The sequence below is a fragment of the Aythya marila genome (genome assembly GCF_965140915.1).
Source record: "Aythya marila genome assembly, chromosome: 1".
NCBI classification, from domain to species: Eukaryota; Metazoa; Chordata; class Aves; order Anseriformes; family Anatidae; genus Aythya; species Aythya marila.
In genome coordinates this window covers 3,325,449-3,344,514 of record NC_139042.1, presented here as the reverse complement: position 1 = coordinate 3,344,514, position 19,066 = coordinate 3,325,449, and the positions used below count along the sequence as shown (strand labels likewise).

The 19,066-nt window shown below is 46.6% G+C and overlaps 1 protein-coding gene across 1 annotated transcript in view; it reads left to right on the top strand.

Annotated features, from left to right (window-relative positions):
- The window catches only part of GDPD4 (glycerophosphodiester phosphodiesterase domain containing 4), a 28,115-nt gene that overhangs the window by 3,541 nt on the left and 5,508 nt on the right, over positions 1-19,066 (top strand). The window contains exons 2-11 of the mRNA XM_082753263.1: positions 6,401-6,609; positions 7,012-7,115; positions 7,762-7,855; positions 11,541-11,600; positions 13,030-13,128; positions 14,403-14,496; positions 16,027-16,172; positions 16,512-16,594; positions 17,386-17,536; positions 18,061-18,285. Of these exons, the coding sequence (XP_082609389.1) occupies positions 6,427-6,609; positions 7,012-7,115; positions 7,762-7,855; positions 11,541-11,600; positions 13,030-13,128; positions 14,403-14,496; positions 16,027-16,172; positions 16,512-16,594; positions 17,386-17,536; positions 18,061-18,285 (1,239 nt within the window). The 5' untranslated portion in view covers positions 6,401-6,426. The remainder of the gene's footprint in view (positions 1-6,400; positions 6,610-7,011; positions 7,116-7,761; positions 7,856-11,540; positions 11,601-13,029; positions 13,129-14,402; positions 14,497-16,026; positions 16,173-16,511; positions 16,595-17,385; positions 17,537-18,060; positions 18,286-19,066) is intronic.

Sequence of the window (19,066 nt, the reverse complement as noted above, 5' to 3'; positions counted from 1 at the left end):
CTGAGGGCCACCCAGGGGCACAGCCCCATGCCCTGCACCACCTGCAAAGTTGCCACGAGCAAGGTGAGGACAAAACCCTCCTGTTGACCACACCGAAGTGTGGGGAGCAGCTTCCTCTCAAAGCAGTCCGCTTTGAGACTCCATTTCAGCTTGACCTGTAGGTAGGATCCCCCCAGTGCTCCCCATTCGCTCTTGGGGTGACCAAAATGACTTTTTGGGGCTAATTTCTGCCTTTGCCCACCTGTAGTTGCCCAGAGGAGGAAATATATCTCCAAATATATGGCCATCCATATAACGGGCATCCAAATGCTGAGCAATGTGGGGCTGTAACCCAAGCTCGTGGGTTAAAAATCAGCTCTACGAAGGATCAGCTTTGTGTAGGATCAATCCCTCAGCTACATGAAGGCTCTCGGGGTAAAAAAATAAGAAGAAAGGAACTGCTAAGGGCCCAGCAATGGGGCCACAGCCACCCCACACGTGGCTGTTTTGGTGGCTACCATGGTGGCTAGTGGTCTGAAGAGGCACCGAAGTGGCACTACAGGACAAAAAGAAGCCTTGCTTCTGCTTTTTTTTTTTAATTTTTTTTTTTTTCCTTTTCCCTCTTCACTTTAAGCAAACAAATACCTCCTGTCCCAGCCAGGACGTCCCGGCTCTGCTGCTGCTGCTCCAGCATCGCATGCAAGACGCTGGCTGCTCAGCGGGGGATTTCTCAACCCTTCAGCTCTCTCGTGGGCGTGAATGAAACGAGCCCGAAAGGGAAGTTTGGGAAGCGATGCAATGCTGGGGCTCGGCGCAAGCAGAGCCCTTTAACACCCCAATACCTGGCAACCCTGGTGTGCAGACCTTGGCTCTCCTGGGGCACTGCCCCCAGTTCTGCCCCTAGGTATCCCCACCTTTTTTCCAGACCTTGATTCATCTTCTAGGAGGAAGAAAGAGCCATGTCCTATAAGTGAATATTGACCCTTTATTTTATTTTATTTTGAGATTTCTGATGTTTTTCAGGCCCTTCCGTGGCTGAAGTGGACCCTCTCCATGCTTTAGCTCATGAGAAATTGCGGAAAAAAAGATGCTACAGCATAAAAACCTGCTACGTTTGGGCCAGCGCTTGATGTCAGAGTTTAGGACTTTGTTATCCTCAGTCCTGGGGACCCAAGGGTGGTGTGGGCTGAAGGCTGTAGGTGGCTGCCTTGACTCAAGTGGTACGGTGGAAATTTCTGGAAGGACAGTTAGGGCTGATGGAACCTTCTACGAGGAGGGTTGGGGTGGGCAGGACTTCCCAGAAGGACAGCGGGGTGAGCTGGGTGGGTCTTTCTGAAAGGTAGGTGGGGTGGGACATCTCTACAAGCAGCTGGCAGGCAAAAATAATTCAAACCCTGACCCTACGGGACAGTCGTGCTGGGATTTACCTCCCGTTCCCCATCAAAGGAGAATTCCTGTAGATGAAAGCATCCCCATAAGTGCCAGCCCCACACCTCTGCCCCTTGTAGATGGAGGGACTGGGGCAGCAGACCCAAAACCACCCAGCCCTTTTGGGAAGTCTCCGTGCAACGAAGGATGGGTCCAGCCAAAATCCAGCCAGTGCTGTGGCACTTGGGAAGTCTTTCTCCACCCCTCCTTTTTCTTCTTTCCTTTTATTTTTATTTTCATGTCATGCCACTAAGCTACAATTCATTGCCTTTATTCAAAACACTCATTTTGCTCCTAGCAGGCAAGAGGGAAAAAAATCTATTGTAGCTCCGTGAGACCCTTTGACAAACACGACGGTTTCCCCTTGCCTGTTTCGACACAAAACTGAAAGCATTTGCACAAAATCCATCGCACATGCTCTGAGGCTTGGCCAACGATTTCCTAGGCATGCATTCATTAAGGCAGCCTGCAAAGTGCTTTGAAGATGAAGAAAACCAGCTGGGATTTGTGATGACGATGATTAGGGTTAAAGGAGGGCTCTGCAAGTGGTTGAGGATCATGAGTCAACCCCGGGGGCTGGGGACAAACTTGGTCAAAACATGAGAGAGTACTGGGAGAGGTATCTTGAAGTGAAGGGAGACCAAATGATTTTTGGGGAAAGGAGGAGTTAAAAAAAATAATTTGGGCAAAAATGTGGTTCAACTTTGAGGTGTTCGTTCCTATGATGAGCCCTCGGGAATAAAGGCAGGGATTAAGGTACCTTTTCTGCTCCAAACGCTCATGGACAATGCGTGGCTTTGCTTTGAGGTGATGATTTCCTCATCCTTGGAGCGATGTTTGCTTCTCCATGGGAGGATCTGAGCAGAAGATTGGGTGTTGGGCAGGGTACAGCACCCCTCCCCAGCACAGCTCACGACCTGTGGGCCCCAACACCAAGACTCTTCTGTAAGTCCCCCTGCAACCCGAGGAGATGCAGGGCTTCATCTGCATTTGCAGGTTCATTTGTCTGAAGCAGGCGTGATTGTTTATGACCGTTCAAACTACGGAGGCATATTGCAAAACACAGGACATTAACCTTGCTGGAAACCTCCCCAGAGCTTTGAAAACCACAGCCACTGCGTGCTGGAGGTGTGCAGCAGCACACAAAATGAATCGAGTATTGTTCCTGCAGCCTTAGGAGCACTTATTCCTCATTAACCCCTTCACTTTCCACGTTCATTCATTATTTTGGGGTAAGCCCCAGCATTTCTGTGCGCTGAGGGCTGTCATCTGCCTCAAACCCACAGCTAATCAGTCCTCGGGGCTACTTTGCACATACTGGAGTCGAGCTGCACATCCTCCCTGGGATCCCACGCAGAAGCAAGGCATAATTAGGGCTAATAAAGGAGCTGTTGAATGTCTTGCTGATAAATCATAATTATCACCTGCCAGGGAAAGGAAAGGAAAGGATGCATATCCCGTATCACGGGGAGGTGTTGACTGGTCGTGTTTCATACCAGCCTTCTTCCTTCCCTGTGTGAAACTTCTTCTGTTCTCGGAAAAGAAAGCAAAGGCAGTGGGACAAGAGGGAACCAAGGCTGCGATCCAAGCAGAACCAAGGCTGGTTTGGCTTCTGTACCTGTTTACCACTCAGAAGATGAATTCCCCAGCCATAAGCATCAAATAATAATAATAATAGCAATAATTAGGCAAGGACCCTCTCCTTGCTCGTGCATTTGCCTCTCCAGCCAGCTCTGCTTGCACTACCTTCTGCATCCAGGCTTTGCAGCTGAATATATTTCCCAATTTTTTTTCTCCAGCTCCTTTCTCCACCACCCCCCGGGCTAGTTCTCATGCTTTTCCTCACTCTCCGTCGAGCAGCGAGAAATGAGCAGTCCCGCAAAACTGCCTGCAATTACGGGGACTCTTATCTGTGAGCAAACAGTCTCTGTTTGCAAGGGAAAGACCTGAGGTCTCTTGGGCTTACGGAGCTGGAAAACATGTGTTCCTGCTGTCATGGCTCGCTTGCTGAATCCCTAAACTTTGCTCTCCTGCTGATGCATGTTTTCCTGCTTGCTCTTTGCTCCCGTGGCTTTCTCAGTGAGCGGATTTGGGGTTTGCTGTCTGCTTTTTCCAGCCATTTACCTTTGTCTGGTGGAGCTGGGGAGGGGTTGCAGGCAGCCTCCAAGTTTTAGCAGCACTCTGCTTCAAATCTAGATGCTGTGAGGTCTCTTGCTGTGTCCTGGCAATGGCTGAACTGCTCCAGATCCTGGTGTGGCCCTCCTGTCTTTTGGACTCTGCACCCACCCTATACTGCGACGTTCTTTGCCCCCTATCGACCCTTTCCTTTGAATTTACACACAAATGCTGTCTTCACTCAATATCTCAAGCATCTCCCGTGCTTTGTTCCCCAGTGGACCCAGCAGTGCCCTACAGCCGTGGGGGCTCTGAATCTCCCATTTGCTTTTCCAGCGTGAGCCCCGTATGCCCAGTGGGACCAGGAGCAGCCATGGGGGGCTTTGCAAACTGAGATTCCAAAACTTCAGCTTCCTACGTGTCGTTTCCCAAAAGGATGACAAGCGGTGGGTGCCACTGCCCCCTGAGGACATCATCCGGGGTCCCAGGGCTCAGCCGTGAGACAAGAGGAACCCTCTGAGCACCGAGGGCTCTGAGGTCTGCACGTGGCCATCCCAAACCCACCTCACGCTGCCAGGAAGCGGATGCTCAAGAGGATCCCTTGGTTTGTTTGGCTGTGGTTAAGGCCGAAGCTCTCTTAAAGGCCACTACGTGAATGTTTCCCATTATGTGAGATGTTGTGCTTACCCCTTCCAAAAGCTCCAGCGAGACGGCAGTCAGCCAAACAGTTGTGAAATACATCACGGAGGAAACATTTGCTCTGCTCTCTAGATCCATCACCATCAGGTCGTGATGTGGTGGGCTTAAACTGTTACACAGGAGGCTAGGCATGGAGAAAAAGCTTTTAATGGTAAAGCTGGTTCAGAGAGGATTAGCCTGTCTTGGGGGCTGGTGGTATCTCCATCACCTGCCCTTTTTATGAGAGAGCTGGTCCTGCATCTAGACTAACATCCAGATTTAACATCCCGCCAGCCAGATGGAGAGGACGATGTGCTGAGGTCTCTGCCATCTGTTTTCCTGTCCAATCCTATACGCTGATAGATAAATATCGATGTGTGAGGCTCGTGTCCCCACTAGGAATGCAATAGCAAATTTCATGGTCCTCTGACAGCAGAGCTGCTGGTTTTGATCCCGTGTCTTCATTCCTATTGCTGGAGGGAAAGGATGAAGCGTTAAATCAAGGGCTGGGGAAAAAACGATGCTGTGCTTCACTGATGGGGAAAGTCATGGTCTAGGGATCCTACTAGAAGGTAACAAATACTGCACCCGCATGGCACGTGTAAACCTTCTGGTAACAGCTCTGAAGGTTCAAATGCATTCAGAAGACACAGCTGGGGCAATTTGGCAATCGCTGGGCTTATGCCAGGCATATTTTAGGCCAGCTGACTAGGACAGCAGGATCGGATGTCATCTGCTCCACTCACTGGTGGCACAGAGCCCACAACCCACCCTGTGCCTGGTGTTACTCAAGAGCAGGCTCACCACATCGCCACATGAGAGAAGCATCAATTTTTTACCGGGGGGTGACCTCCTGCTGCCTCCGGATCTGATGCTGGTGAACCGAATGTCCTGGATGGGCAAACATCTCTGTCTTAGGAAGGCTTTCAGGGCATGGCACACATTGGCACTTCTTGGTCAGGAGCAGCCCAAACTGACAACTCTTGTGTTTCGTTTCCATCCCCTCTCCTTTGCAGCCCAGCTGCTGCTAGGCTGCAAATAAAAAGCAGGAAATATAGCAGGAAAGCATCATTTCAGTTTTAACTTGCATCTTGTTTCATTTGTGCCTTCTGCAAAATGATCATAAGTCTGGATTATTTTTTTTTGGGGGGTTGTTTTTATGTAGTGTCAATTTGCAAGCTGTTATCCATTCATTTCTGCAAAGACACGCAGGACTTGGAGTTGTTTGCAAACTACTTGCATGTACATTTTATCCACGTGGGTAGTGCAGCAATCTGTTCGTTTTTGCTCTTAAATCACTGTTATTACATCCGATAAATTAAGGGGATTGGACTCCTGAGCTGGGACTTTGCAGCAGAAATGCCTGCACCTGAACATGACTCGTATGGACTGAGGGGTACTATGGCACTCGGAGAGCATCTCAGGATATCTCTGTGCTCCAAAGAAGCGATGGATCGTGGTGCTTGTTTGCCAACACAGGACTGTTTTTCCTTCATGTTTCCTCGTGGTCTCCATAGAGCCTTGCTGGGCTAATTACTCTTTGCTGGCACAACCCTTGTGCTGTTTGCTTCACTGCTAACATCGGCCGCAATTTACCACCGGAGTGTTTGTTTAAAATCCTGATTATGAACAGATCTCCCATGCGTGCATCCTTACAGCTATTCTTTCTGGCCTTGCTACACGCTGCCAGTAGAGCTCTTCGAGTCAGGAAATGTTTTTTTCCATCAGGGATCGGTCTCTGCAGTGCTGCAGTTTTTCTGGGATAAGAGGGAGAGCCCTGGGAGAGTTTTGGTCCCTTTCCTACCTGAACTGCTTAAAGTGGTAAGGGGTTGCAGACAGGTCACAGCGATATTGAACTAATTCCCATGGCTAAGTTCATCGCAGGTTCATCTGACATTATTTGGGAATCTGCACGGAGGGCTGAAGTTAATGATTTCCTTTCCCTGTATAGTGAAAGAGAGGCAGAGGTTCCCTCAGAGGTGATGCAGAGCACCAAAGTTATAACCATAGACCACCGAGGGGACTCACAATGACTGTACTTTTCTTCTAGACATCTCTCTCAGGGGTATAAAATTAGGTGGGGTGTCCTCAGCCACCTTTCCTGCTGGTCTCGGCATCCTTTTGGGAACAATTCCTCTCTTTCTGACAAGCTTACCCCAAAGGCAAGGAGACTCACATCACTCTTGTGATCTCATTGCAGGAGGAAGATGAGATAAGGCTCCTCAGATGGAGGCCACTTCCACCAGCCTCAAGAGGATCAAGTTTGGGAAGCTGAAGGTGGTACGCCGGCACTTGCTGCAGAGGTACGAGCACCAGCCCTTCATCTCCTGCCTGGCGGGTTTCTACAGCTGCCGCTGGAAGCGGTACCAACGCAGAAGGACTGAGCCTGGGAAATGCTGCTGCAAGACGGTAAATCAGCTCAGAATCAGCAAAGATATTCATTTCTGCACTGGGAAAATCAGTCCAAACTGAGAAGCTGTTGATGCTGTGGGTCAAAGACCTGACCTCCCTTAGAGCCCACCATGGTCTCTTGGTGTCCTAGATGGCAGCTCCAGGGGCTGGAGGGGTTGCTGTGCTTCTCTGGTGGGCTCAATTTGTCTGTGCCACCATGCAGAGAGTGTCCCCGAGTGGCTGGTGGTGTCGGGCAGCTGCGGGTCCCTGTGGTGCCAGCCCTGCTCCAGCAGGGCCACCCCGAGCAGGGGGCCCAGCCCCACGTCCAGGCGGCTGCTGGAGATCCCCAAGGAGGAGCCTGCCCTGCTTGTTTTGGAGTAAATGAGGCTCTGACCGATTGTCCTTCTTCCCCCTCTCTAGCGGGAATGCGTGTTTTTCCCATTGCTCGTTGGAGCTTTCTGCTTTTCTCTGGTCTTCCTGTACATGTGGGGTGAAGCGAAAAATGACTACAACAACTTTGACTGGTAAGTGCCTCGTTTTCCTCCTTTCCCACTCAGGTTTTAACGAGACACCCCAGGCAGGCAGGGCACTTCAGTCACGAGCCTTTGGTCCCTTCACGTCTTGGTTCCAGCACCCAAAATGAACTCCCAGGGTCTCCAGAGGTGCTGAGGCTCTGCCCTTTGCTTGTACAAGTGTTAAGTGTGGATTTGTGAGAAAGATAACAACCATTGTTGCAAAAATAGTGAATGAAAGGGACTAAATGGCTCTTTCCTTCCCTTCATCTTCTTTTCTTTTTCCTGTTCCCTCTGAAGAAGCGTAGTGGCTGGCAGCAGAGCTATCTCAGAGCAAAGGGAATTGCATGCTCCCAGTCTGGAGACAGAGAAATAACCAGTGTGGGTTTAGGTAAATCCTTTCCTTCTGGTCCCTAAAATTAGATGCCATCCAGATAGCTCAAATACCATGGGGACAGGAGGTGTAATAATATTATTGAACCTTTAGGTAAAAAGGAAAGCTTCCCTCTCTCTCCTTGGGTTACACCTCTGTAGCTCCTCCAGCTTCCTGGCATTTTCTCCTTCAAATATATTTTCCCTCCAGCCCTGTGCTGAAGCACCAAAAAATCTATTATAAGATGTACCACAAATGCTATTATAAGGTTTTATTGCTTTTTAGGTATAACTATGGGAACCTGGGCTTCTGGTTCCTCTGGTCTCTTGTTCTCTTGGTAGTGGCTGCGATCCTGTTCATGTACATCGCGCTGTTGTTGGTAAGTAAGGCTCCTGTTAAGGAGTGAGTTATGGGCCTAGAAAATAAATATAGGGGTGTTTTAATGTGTCAGACCAAAGTTCAGCCTACGCCTGACACTTGACAGTAGCTACCTGGGGAGGATTGGGAACATAACGAGGATTTGTGATAATTTCTTCCACCTGTAGATGAGCATTTTCAGCACAGGGGTCTCTGAGCTAGGTGTAGGTTCTGTGATTTCTCTCAGTGATTTCCCTTTGGTGAATTTGTCCCATTTCTCCTTCAAAACAAGCAAAGCTGTGCCAGTTTTGGTTATGTGGAAGCTGAATTTTGTTATTTGGCAGCAGGGAAGTATGAAGATCTGAGTCTTGTAGTGGTGATGTGTTGTTGAAGCAGTTATTCCTCAAATCCTGAATGTAAAGGTCATGAGAAGAAGGGAAACATTATAGGGTTATATATAGGGTTTGCCTCCAGGTGGAGACTGCAGATGTGGTCACCAAACATTCCTGAACTTTATGCCCAAAGAGAGGCCTTCACTTTTCCAAATCCCATTAAATTTTCCCCACTTTCAGTCTCATTCCCGCTCCACCTTGCGTTCTGAGATGCCAGGTTCTGGGGCTGAGCTTGTGGCTTTGACTCACCTCTGTGACCAAGGCAACTGGCTTTTATCATCAGTTCCTGCTGCTCTTACCCCTTCATTGACGTCTCATCATACAGCCAGCCCGTAAATTGCCCATGGCAGGGAACCTCTTTTAGCCTTGCTCACGCAGTGCCCAACACAACAGGTTTCTGAGGTCCTTTGTCCCTGCTGAAGTACAAATAAATAGTGATTTTATTTCAGTGCTAGCAATAAAATAACGAAGTGAGAAATAGGACAGCTGCTTGGCCATGCTACAAGCAATGAGTAATGTTATAAAAGCTGTGGACTAACTTATCTCTAAGTAGGACAAATAACAATGTTTAATTACAAGGATTTTGAGGCCTGCTGGTGGCTGTAGAGCTTAATGTCTGTTATTTAGTTAAGTCTACCTAGCTTTCCTGGTGTCAGTGGATCAGTGTGGGTGCTTTGGTGGTTGCAGTGCTACTTTGGGCAACTCTGAGCTTTGCTAAAGATGCCTCATCATTGCTCTTCATCTTCATGAAGCTGCTAATTAATCCACCCAAAGTCACTGGGTATTTCCAAGGGCACTTGGCCTGCTTGCTTGCATTGCTATGTCCATCATGTCTAATTTGGCAAGACTCCTATGATCCTATGATTCCTAAGAGGCTGGCTGTGCTGCCTGCCTATTACTTCTCAACAGTTTTTTGGCTGAATCAGCCAATTTCAATCACCTGGGACAGACATCCTTACCTGCGGGGACATCGAATGGTGTTGTGGAGGAGGGAGGATTCCACGTGTTGCAGGGAGGACTGGAGATCTTCACCCAGGCAATGCTTCCTTGGGATATTTCGCATCAGCAGCCCAGCACGTCAGAAAGCTGAGCACAGTGATGCCCTTGCTGGAGAAGAGATTTTACAGCAAGGCGTGCTTGGTGTGGTTTTGTTTGTGAGTACCATAATCTCTTCCTCCACCCAACTGGAGCCTCGAGGCCTCCTTCCACATCCTTATTGTGAACCACTGAAGCAAACACTCTTCTGCCCAGCAGCCACCAGTGGCTGGGCAAAGTGCTGCCCAACAAAGCACTTGCTGTCTGTGCAAAGGCTCCCTCCGCCTGCATGCATCAGTGTAATTTTCTTCAGACAATCAGTTTCAATTAATTTAATTGTTATCACTCCCAAGGCAATCTTCTCATCCCCATTAGAGCTAAAAGGTTAAGCTGCGGGGTCTTGTTGCAGGACAGTTCGGGCTCAGCGGAGAAGAAAAATATTTCCTTGTTCAATCTGTCAAACACAGCAGATGATATTTGCCTCTCTTCACTTAAACACATTCATTCCAAGCGTTTTTTGGGGAGGTAACTCATGACTTTATAATGTAAAGGGGTTCAGATGTGCTGGGGTCTCTGCATTCATACACTAAGAGGACTCAAAATTGCATGTTGGTACTGAAGTCCAAAGAGTGACCTCAAGCCTTCATCCCTGAGAGATCAGGGTATCATGGAAGCTCTGAAAGCCTCCATTTGTTTTTTTGGGCAGAAAGTGAATGTAGAAACCTGGCTTGTGCTGTCACGCCCCCACTGCAGTGAATCCCAGGGTATGTGTGAGAGCAGTTTGGAGGAGCCAGACCTGCTGGTGGTGGTTGTCCTTTGGCCTGAAGAAGTCTTGCTGTAGGTGGAACCGTGTGAGACACCGCTAAACACGGCTGCTCTCTGTGGAAGAGCAGATTGGACAGGTCCTGAGGCAGCTTTTGAGGAGCCAGAACACAGAGAGGACAGATCTTGTCCACATCACATCATCTCACTGGTCCATCAAGACATATTCTCCTCCAGTGACCAGTGGAGTAACTGTAAGAGCTCCTCCTTCACCAGCCGAGGATGAAACTTGGTGATTGTTCTTCTTGTAAGCTGGTAATGAGCTGTTGCTTCTATCCCTAAAAATGAGCTTTTCCTCCAATGGCATCCCCAGATGTGCTGCATCTTTTGTAGGAAAGTTACACCATAGTAGCAGGGGAGAGTCAAGTTGAGCACAGCCTCTGAAATAGGCATTTGGACGCACCTTGGAAGGACCAAATCTTTGTAAGATTGCTTGCAGACAAGGGGAAAATTTGGAAGTGTCTTTTTCTGCAGGGACTTGGATCATAAATTATTGTTTCAGTGGAGTACTGATGTCTCCTAATAGATGTTTTGTTCTCTAAACCCTCATACCTGGTGATACTGGTTCCCAACCATCCCTTACAGTTGTTGGGAAGCTTTCTCCATGCACCTGAGCGTAGACCCACGTGTTTGCACAGCAGCAAGGCATCTGAGCTGGTGAAACTTATCAAAAGGTATCTGGGCTGGCGAAACTCATCACCAGGTTCTTCAGTTTGCTGTGACAACCTGAAGATAGTCACCTGCAGAGCCATGGACTGGTTTTCCTCATCCTTTACTTGGTGTTCAGGGCCTCTCAGGTTGTTCCCTGCCCTGGCTGGGATTCATGCTGTGCCTCATGGCACCCTGATCCCCAAGGGCTCCAGCTTGCCAGCAGGGAAAGGAACACACCAGCCATAGGGCCACAGCTGGGGATTAAAAATTAACCTAATACAAACCAGAGGTTTTGAATCTCCAAGGCAGTTTTCCATGTTCTGAGATGTGCATTTCTTGCATTTTTTGCAATTACTGTCAACGTGCGGTTTCCTTTGCTCTCTGCTCTGTATTTTATTTATTTTTTTTGAGACTTTTACTGCCTGAGCTATCTCCCTTGGATGATACGCCTCTAATGACAACAAATATATAGAAAACAATTAAGGTTGCTGCTATATTTTTCATGTCATGGATGCTGGCCCAGGCCATATTCTATCAGAGTTTGTATTCACAACGTGTGTACCCCAAAATGCTCAAATATCTGTCACTCATGAGAAGGTTTTGATCCTACAAGGCAGTTTTGGTGTGTGCTTGGCCATTTCAGGAGCGTATTTACTGTAGCAGTAACCACTTCTCTCCATTCACCTGCCCTGCCTTGCTGTTTTGCGGAAAGGCCTAAAGTGACTTCCCTATATAAAAATAATTCCAGAAATGCCTCATTTTGTCATTTTGTACCAAGATGCAAACTATCTCCTCTTGGTTTCCCAGGTCCTAGCGATGTGTTTGCTTGCAGAAGGTCAGCAGCTGTACCTGCACTGGAGTCACAAGGTAGGGAAAGGGTTTTCTGGTAACCCTAACCATGCTTTGAACAATCAGCCTGTGGTGTTTCCCTGCATGCAAAAGAGCTTAGGTCATAGGAGAGATGGAAGAGGTTAATCTTAGGAGGTTTTAATATCCACACTAATGAAATCTCCAAGTGAGCTAATCACCCCAAGCTCCCTGTGCAGTCAGATGAGGGAAATGAACCCTCCAAGGATGCAAATCATCCAGCTGGTCACAGACACCTAAACTGAGATGAGATGAATCACACCTAAAGTACCTTTTCTCCCCACTGTCTCTAAAAGGAGCCCATGGTGACTCACTGAGGTGAGGATATCTGTATTTGACAAGCCTACATGTGGTTACATGTAGACAAAGGCAAAGTTTCCATGAGAAGCACAGTGTAAGTCCCTGTAGCAGGATCCAGCAGCTTTAAAAACAGTGCTGCAAAAAGATGCATAAGAATCACCTTTCTTCAGAAATTCTTGAAAGCCAGGTGAGGTTTGTCAAAAATAAGCCTCTAGCAGTTTAGGGGAAAGCATAATAAGATTGAAAATCCTGCAGTGAAGGGGAATAGCTGAATGTCAAAATACTTGATCCTCTTTTTCTTCATTTACACAGTGGAAACAATCATTTTCACTATCAAAAATGGGCCTCCGGAAGAACCAGAAAGCTGTAGAGCAATCTGTGGGAAATACTGAGGCTGCATGCCTATATGGAAGAGATTAGGGACTGATTATTAGGATGCTGATCTGTAGGATCTCCCTGAAGACTGGTTAGGGCCTTGGTCCAATTTCTACTTGTGTTTAGTTCTCAGCAGACAGACGATGTTCCAGGAAAAGCTGTCATCATAACTTCTTGGTACCAACCTGGGCAAGAAGCCCCAGCACAGAGCTGGCCCTTCACTTTTTTTTTTAGTTAAAGATTAAATTCTTATTTCTGAACTACAGAAGTGTTTGCAGTTGCTGAATCCAGTTCCAAAGCAACTCAGCATAAGGAAGCTGAGCTGATGTCTCTTTTGGGTTTAATTTGGTGCTTCTGAATTCAACCAACTACAGGATTTAATGATAGTTGTTCATCTAGGCTCCATCTATATCAACAGACAGAGAGAGGCACCTCTTATCATACAGCAAGTGGAAATGGATCACGTCTGTAAATTCCTCTCTTTTTCCCATGACTATAGAGGGAGCCTTGAGGGCTGACTCAGGCTAGGTACTTAACTTGTAAAATCAGTTTTGCCATACAGAAAATCCAATTTATAGCAACGTGGGTCTGGTTTTAGTCCCATTAGATCTCTTTGTCTACGAACTGGCACAGCCAAGCTTGTGCATCCCAAATTTATTGAGTCCAAGCTGCTTAAAGAAGCCTGTTAGGCAAACAGTTTGCACACTCTATGCAGAAATGCCAAAGTTTATTTATGTCCTTTTTATCTCCACAGATTGGGACTTTTCTTGTCCTGGGCTTCTCTATCACAGCCCTCTTCATATTATCTGTACTCTGGGGTGATCAGTGGAAAACAGTCCGCCTCTCGTTCCAGGTAAGAGGTTTGTTTGAAAGGAGGTTATTTGAAAAAAACACTAAAACACTGCTTTCTTGAAGTATTGTGTGGCAATCAGTGGAAATTATTCCATATGGTAAATGTTTTTCACATGGGCTTTCTTGGCAATCTGTGCAGTTTTGCATAAACTTTTATTAAGACTTAACATTTCCCATAGGAAGGAAGGAGCCAAGACCTGAAGTTTGGTATCAAGCTATCTGTTTGATGTATTATATCTCATTTTTGGAAGTCACGTCCTGTTTTTTAACTTTTTTGGCAAACCTGTTGTAAGTGCACTGTTAATTAGCAGGTACTGAGGGCAGGTAAATCAGACCCTTTGGCTGGTGGGGTTACTGGAGCAAGAACTCACTCCCTACTCAGCTCATGCCAGTTCAGCAGCTTTTAGCATTAGCCCGATTTCAGTCTCCTGTGACCCAGAAGAGCTTCATCCCTTGAGGACAGGAATCAGGGCTAATGCTCTGGCAAAGGTAAAGAGGAAGTTTCTGCTTCTCCTCCCCTTTTCAGTCTCTAGGGGAGGAGGATGGAGAGGAGACACAAAATCTTTTGGGTTTCCCACAGGTGTGGTTTATTTTGTGTGTTCATGCCCTTTGAGATGCTTCACCTGGCCTCCTGCTGCTGTTCCCAAAGGACACGAGTCTTTTGCAGATCCTGTGTCCTGTCCACTAGCCCTGCATAATTATCTCAGATATCCTGGCCATCTCAGGTGGCACCTTTGTTGATGCAACTGCATCCTGCTTCTGGTCAAAAGAAGTTGGCATCAGGTGTCCAGGGCAGACAGTATCACACACGATGACACCTTTCAATGACTTCTGCTTTCTCCAAACCTTAAATTTTAGAAAACTGGGCATGGACCAAGTGATAGGAAAGGCTGAGAAAATTCCAGTTTGTTGACATCAGATTGATGATTTAGTTGCCATGGAGATGACTGTTACCTGAATTAGATTGGATTGGATTAGACTGGATTAAAAATGCAGCTCCCTGGAAGATGTTCACAGGATTTTGTGTAGTAGTAAAGGTGATTGTTTGCCAAACCATCCTGGACAAGGACTGACTTGTCCCTGGTGGCTGGTTGAGAAGAATGGAAAACTTTATACTGAAGTGAGGAGCACTCCAACCTGGGTGTGGGAGATAATGAACTGCTGGTGTCCACAGCAGGAGCCCATCTATGTGGGAGGCTGCAGCTGTGTTGGGGTTTGTTTCTGTCTGTATCCACACTTCATCCTTTGAATAAAATCCTTTTTTCTTCCTGCCAGATCACAGCCCCCTATCTCCACATAGGGGCAATAACCATCATGGTCCTCCTCTCCTGGCCCATGGCTCTGTATGCCATCAGAGCAGATAAGAAAGGTACAGTAGCTCTGCTTCCTGCTCCCTGTATGACAAAAGACACTTGTCAGTGTGGAAAATCAGGTGTGCAGGAGCCCTTTCCTCCCATATCCACACTCCAGCTGGAGGTGAACTTTAATTTTTGATTATTCCAGAGAAATTAGCAGGACTGGGGCTTACGCCATGCATTGTCTTGGGTCTGCCTATATCTGATAGTGATTTGCATGATACCTTGCAGAGTTTTGGCGTATACCAAGGTAGTGACGAGCCCTAAAGATAAGGAGATTAGCTAAAGTCCCCAAGTTCTAGATCATGGATGGAAATTTTGTCAGCCCTCTGAAGAAGTGAGCAGCCAGTGGCTGAAATTGCTATGCTCAGCTTCACTGTCTCAGAAAGTCAGTCCAGAATAGAGAATCCTAGGAAAAGCCAGATGAGTTGGGGAGAAGAGCTTTCAAATTGGTTGTTAAAGGATTTTGTTTTCCTTTCTTGGTGTTGAGAGCTCCAAGAAGGGTAAGGAAAGGAGTCAAGAACAACTGCTTAAGAGCCTGGCTCTGGCACCAGCTCTTTTTCTCTGACCTAATTTCTCCATATTTTCAATGTTGTCTACATGACACCCATCTGTGGATGTGGCTTTGTACCAGAAACCATTGGCCTCAGACAGAATAGGCTGGTGGGAGCATTTCTTTTTCCGCCTAGGAATTTCTCTACATTTAATTGCAGCTGGGGGTAGGGAGGAACATTTTGGGACCCAAGACTTTACATCCCACTGTGCCTATTGGTCACTCAACTTCATACGTTGGCTTGGTGTAACCCCAAGTTCTTTCAGAGCCAGTGATACAGTGTGCAGAGGGGTGGTGGTACCCACCTAAAAAATCAATTTTGGTGCATAGGTGCTTCTCAGAGGAACTGTTTCATTGTCTGAGGTGAAGGTTGTCCACTGGGACTCTTGAGTAACATGTCAACAGACTCCAAAGACCATAGGTAATGAGTTGGCAGGTTTCTGAGATGCAGTACCCATGCAGTCAGTAGGATGTCACGTACAGAAAGCCACTAACAGCAGTCTGAAGGAACCAGGGAAGCATTCTCCTGGAGGGGATGGAGCACAACTGGAGGAGAAAGGTTCCTCCTCTTATTTTTTTTTATTTTTTTTAATGGGGAATGAAACTTTAAAATGTTGCCTGTTCTTATCTGAGTAAGAAAAAAATAAAAAGCATCCTTCTTTTGAGGATCATCCCTCTACAGGTGGGGGAAATTGCGTTGCATCATCTCTAAAGAAAAAGATGTGCAGCCTGTGTCTTGCTGGAAGGCATAGTGAGATGCAATTGCAGCACACCACTTGCAATCCTAGCCTAAACAGCCCAAATCCTTCTTTGTCCTGCACTGTATTGTTTGGACAGACGGTGAAAATTAGGGGAAGAAGGGATGGAAAATGGGATGGGACAAAGCCCAACAGTTATTTAGCTGGAGGGCTGTGTTAAAAGTCACACCGCAAGGCAAACACTGTGCTACCAAATGGATTAACTCTAGCATTCCTCCTTCAAATTTTTGCAGTTGTTCAGGTGGTAATTGTTGGTCCATACCTGGCTATCCTTCTCTTTCTTTTCTTGATACCTCTGGGGATGTACTCGCCTTGCATCAGAGAGGTGGGGACACTTGGACCAAAGCCAGCCCTCATTGGACACCGCGGAGCACCCATGGTAGGTTTGGAGAAGATATTTTATATAATTTCTTCATCCTGGGAGTTGTTGCCTTCATCATCATCATTTTTATTTTTTATTTTTCCTAAGAAATCAGTGGAGGGTGGAAGGGGAGACATTTCAGTTTGGAGCTGTCAGCCAAGCGATCACTGTGTGGGTTTGCTAACAGGGAACATGGTGGGTTTGGTGGCTAAGGTGGAAGAAAGCAAACAGGAGACTTAACAAGATAATGGTGGTCCTTTAATATAAAACAGGTGTTACAAGGAGACAGAAAGTATTTACAGAGTCGTCCAGAGTATGTTTAAAGCCAGTCTGCTCATAGGCCATTTTTTTCCACAGTTGGCACCAGAAAACACTGAGATGTCATTTCAGAAGACAATTGAACATGGTGGGGATGGTCTTGAAACAGATGTCACCATTAGGTAAGGGGAAAACATCACACCTCCCAAAGCAGATACTTCTTCTAAGAGTTGCCTTTGGAGCTATGTAACTTTGGGCAATTTGGTTCTGTCAACAGCTGGAAGAGGGTCCCTCAGCTGATGCATGATGCTAAGGGCTGCGGGACATGGCTCTTCTTAATAAGCTTTTATCTAACAATCATTACTTCTACAGGATATTTTAAGCACTTCTGCAACATATAAAGACAAGTCCCTACTGTGGTCTGACTTCCAGGCCTCAGTGAAGGTTTTATCAGGCCTAGAAACCACCAGAAAATCATGGTTAGACCTGTGCTGTCATTGTCGTAATTATTAGACCTTTAATTACCTTAGTGTATGGGACTCTTTGCCATGACCTTCTGACCTACTGGGCAGGATGAGCAGTTTCTAGGCACTTAGTAACTAAAATACTAATACTTAGGTGTTCTATTAATAAAGACCTTTCTATAAAAGAGAATTTTGCCTTTCTATCCATTTAAACTTCAGTCCTCTGAAACCTGTAGAGGCGCTCTGGTGTCAGCAAAAAGAGCCTTTGGCCACAAGTTACTACCCATTTTCTTTTAGGGGCTGGCAGGCATCAATGCCACCATCTCCACTTTGCCCCTGAAGAAAACGAGTCACAGTGAGGTGCAGCTTCACCAAGGTCACCCAGCAATATTTAAGCTTGGAGTAGCTTGGTGTCTTGGTGGCCCAGACGTTGTTCTCACCTGGTTTGACTCTGCTTGTGCCATGAATGATCTCCACTCCAGGTGACCTGAATTCTTGCTCTCCAACAGCTACGATGGCGTTCCTTTCCTCATGCATGACAGCAGCTTGAGGAGGACAACCAATGTCAAGGAGGTCTATCCCAATGACACTGCTCAAAATGCAGCCTTGTTCTCCTGGGATGCCCTGAAGGAGTTGAATGCTGGAGCATGGTTCCTTAAGGTAAGCACCATAAATGACTGTGATGTTGTAGAAGAGACACCAGCTGGCTACAGCTTATTAGTATGAAAGAAGAGAAACTTTTTGTTGAGCCCAGACTTAAAGTCAGTAGAACTCCATCAGCTGGGGTCTCCTTGCTTTGTCCCTTTGGCCTTTAGGCCCAGGAGACCTATTTTATTTGGCTGGTGGGTGTTCTTGTATCTCCTTATCGTGGCAGCAGCAGAACAGATGGGCTGAAGAAAGAAGAAAACAGTTGCTTGTGCAAGGTGCTGTGTGTAATACAGCTAAAGTGGTGGGACAGAGAATCACAGCAGAGCTAGCTACACAATTTATGTCCCAGAAGCAGTGTCATCTGGGTTAATTATCCCTGTTTCTCAGGTAGAAGAGCTAAGCAGAACAGAATATCCTCACCTATGGAGGGTGGATGTCAAACATTTTCCTTCACAGAGATATGAAACGTTTGCATGCAGCTTTCTACTAGATGTGACTGACTGACTGATTTCATTTTTGTATCTATTTCTTTCTAGGACAAACCCTTTTCATGCATGGGCTCACTGTCAAGGGCAGATCAAAACCAGGCAATGAATCAGTCAATTTACAAGCTAAGTAATTTCTTGCGCCTCGCAGACAGTCAGAATAAACTTGTCATCTTTGATCTCTACCGCCCTCCAGAGAAACATCCTTACAGGTACTCGTGGATCAACAGAACCCTGGAAGTCATCCTCAACGAGTCGGGGATTAGACCCCATCTGGTAGGCTGGCCACTCTTCTTTGTATCCCTTTTTCTTGTTCTCTGAATTGGGGTCATGCTTGGCAGGACTTCACCAGCATTCAGTCTTTCCCCTTGCATCCCAACTGTTTTCAGAGGCATCATTTGGAATATAGTCCTACTATCAGTACCTCAGCAGGTACAAAGTGGCATAATGCTACAGCAACACAGCAAATCAGAAAGTGTAGATAGACCAGTGATGCCTTAGACCCCTAACTGTGTCTTTTCACCACTGTGATAACTGTCAGCCTACACCCTAATAAGCCACCCCTGCTTATTTTATATATTGCATAGAAACTTCTTGTTTAAATTAAAGTAGCTGGGAGGCTTTATTGCCTTCCTCCCTCGCTGTGAACTCCTTGCTTAGGATGGATGCTAAATCCATGTGGAGCAGGTTATATATCCATTGATTTCCAAAGTTAGGCTGATCCATATCTGCTCCCATGCTAGGAGGATGGGAGAACAGAGTATTTTCTGTTGCCTTTCCCATTTTTTTTTTTACTTCACCAAAGTAGCCTTTTCATTCATTTCAAACACCACATCTTTTGTTGGGCTGTGTGAAATGTTCTTACTGATTTCAAGTTGATAAGAAGGAACAGTGAATACTGATTTCTTGATGAAAGTGACTTGCAAATTTAAACCCTGAATCTACATGTGCTTTGATCACTGCAAGAACTATATCATTTGACAGGCTGGGTTAAGTCCCTCAAGATCTTATCTTTACCGGATTTGTTTGAAGGGCATAGCATATTAGTGAGCTCACT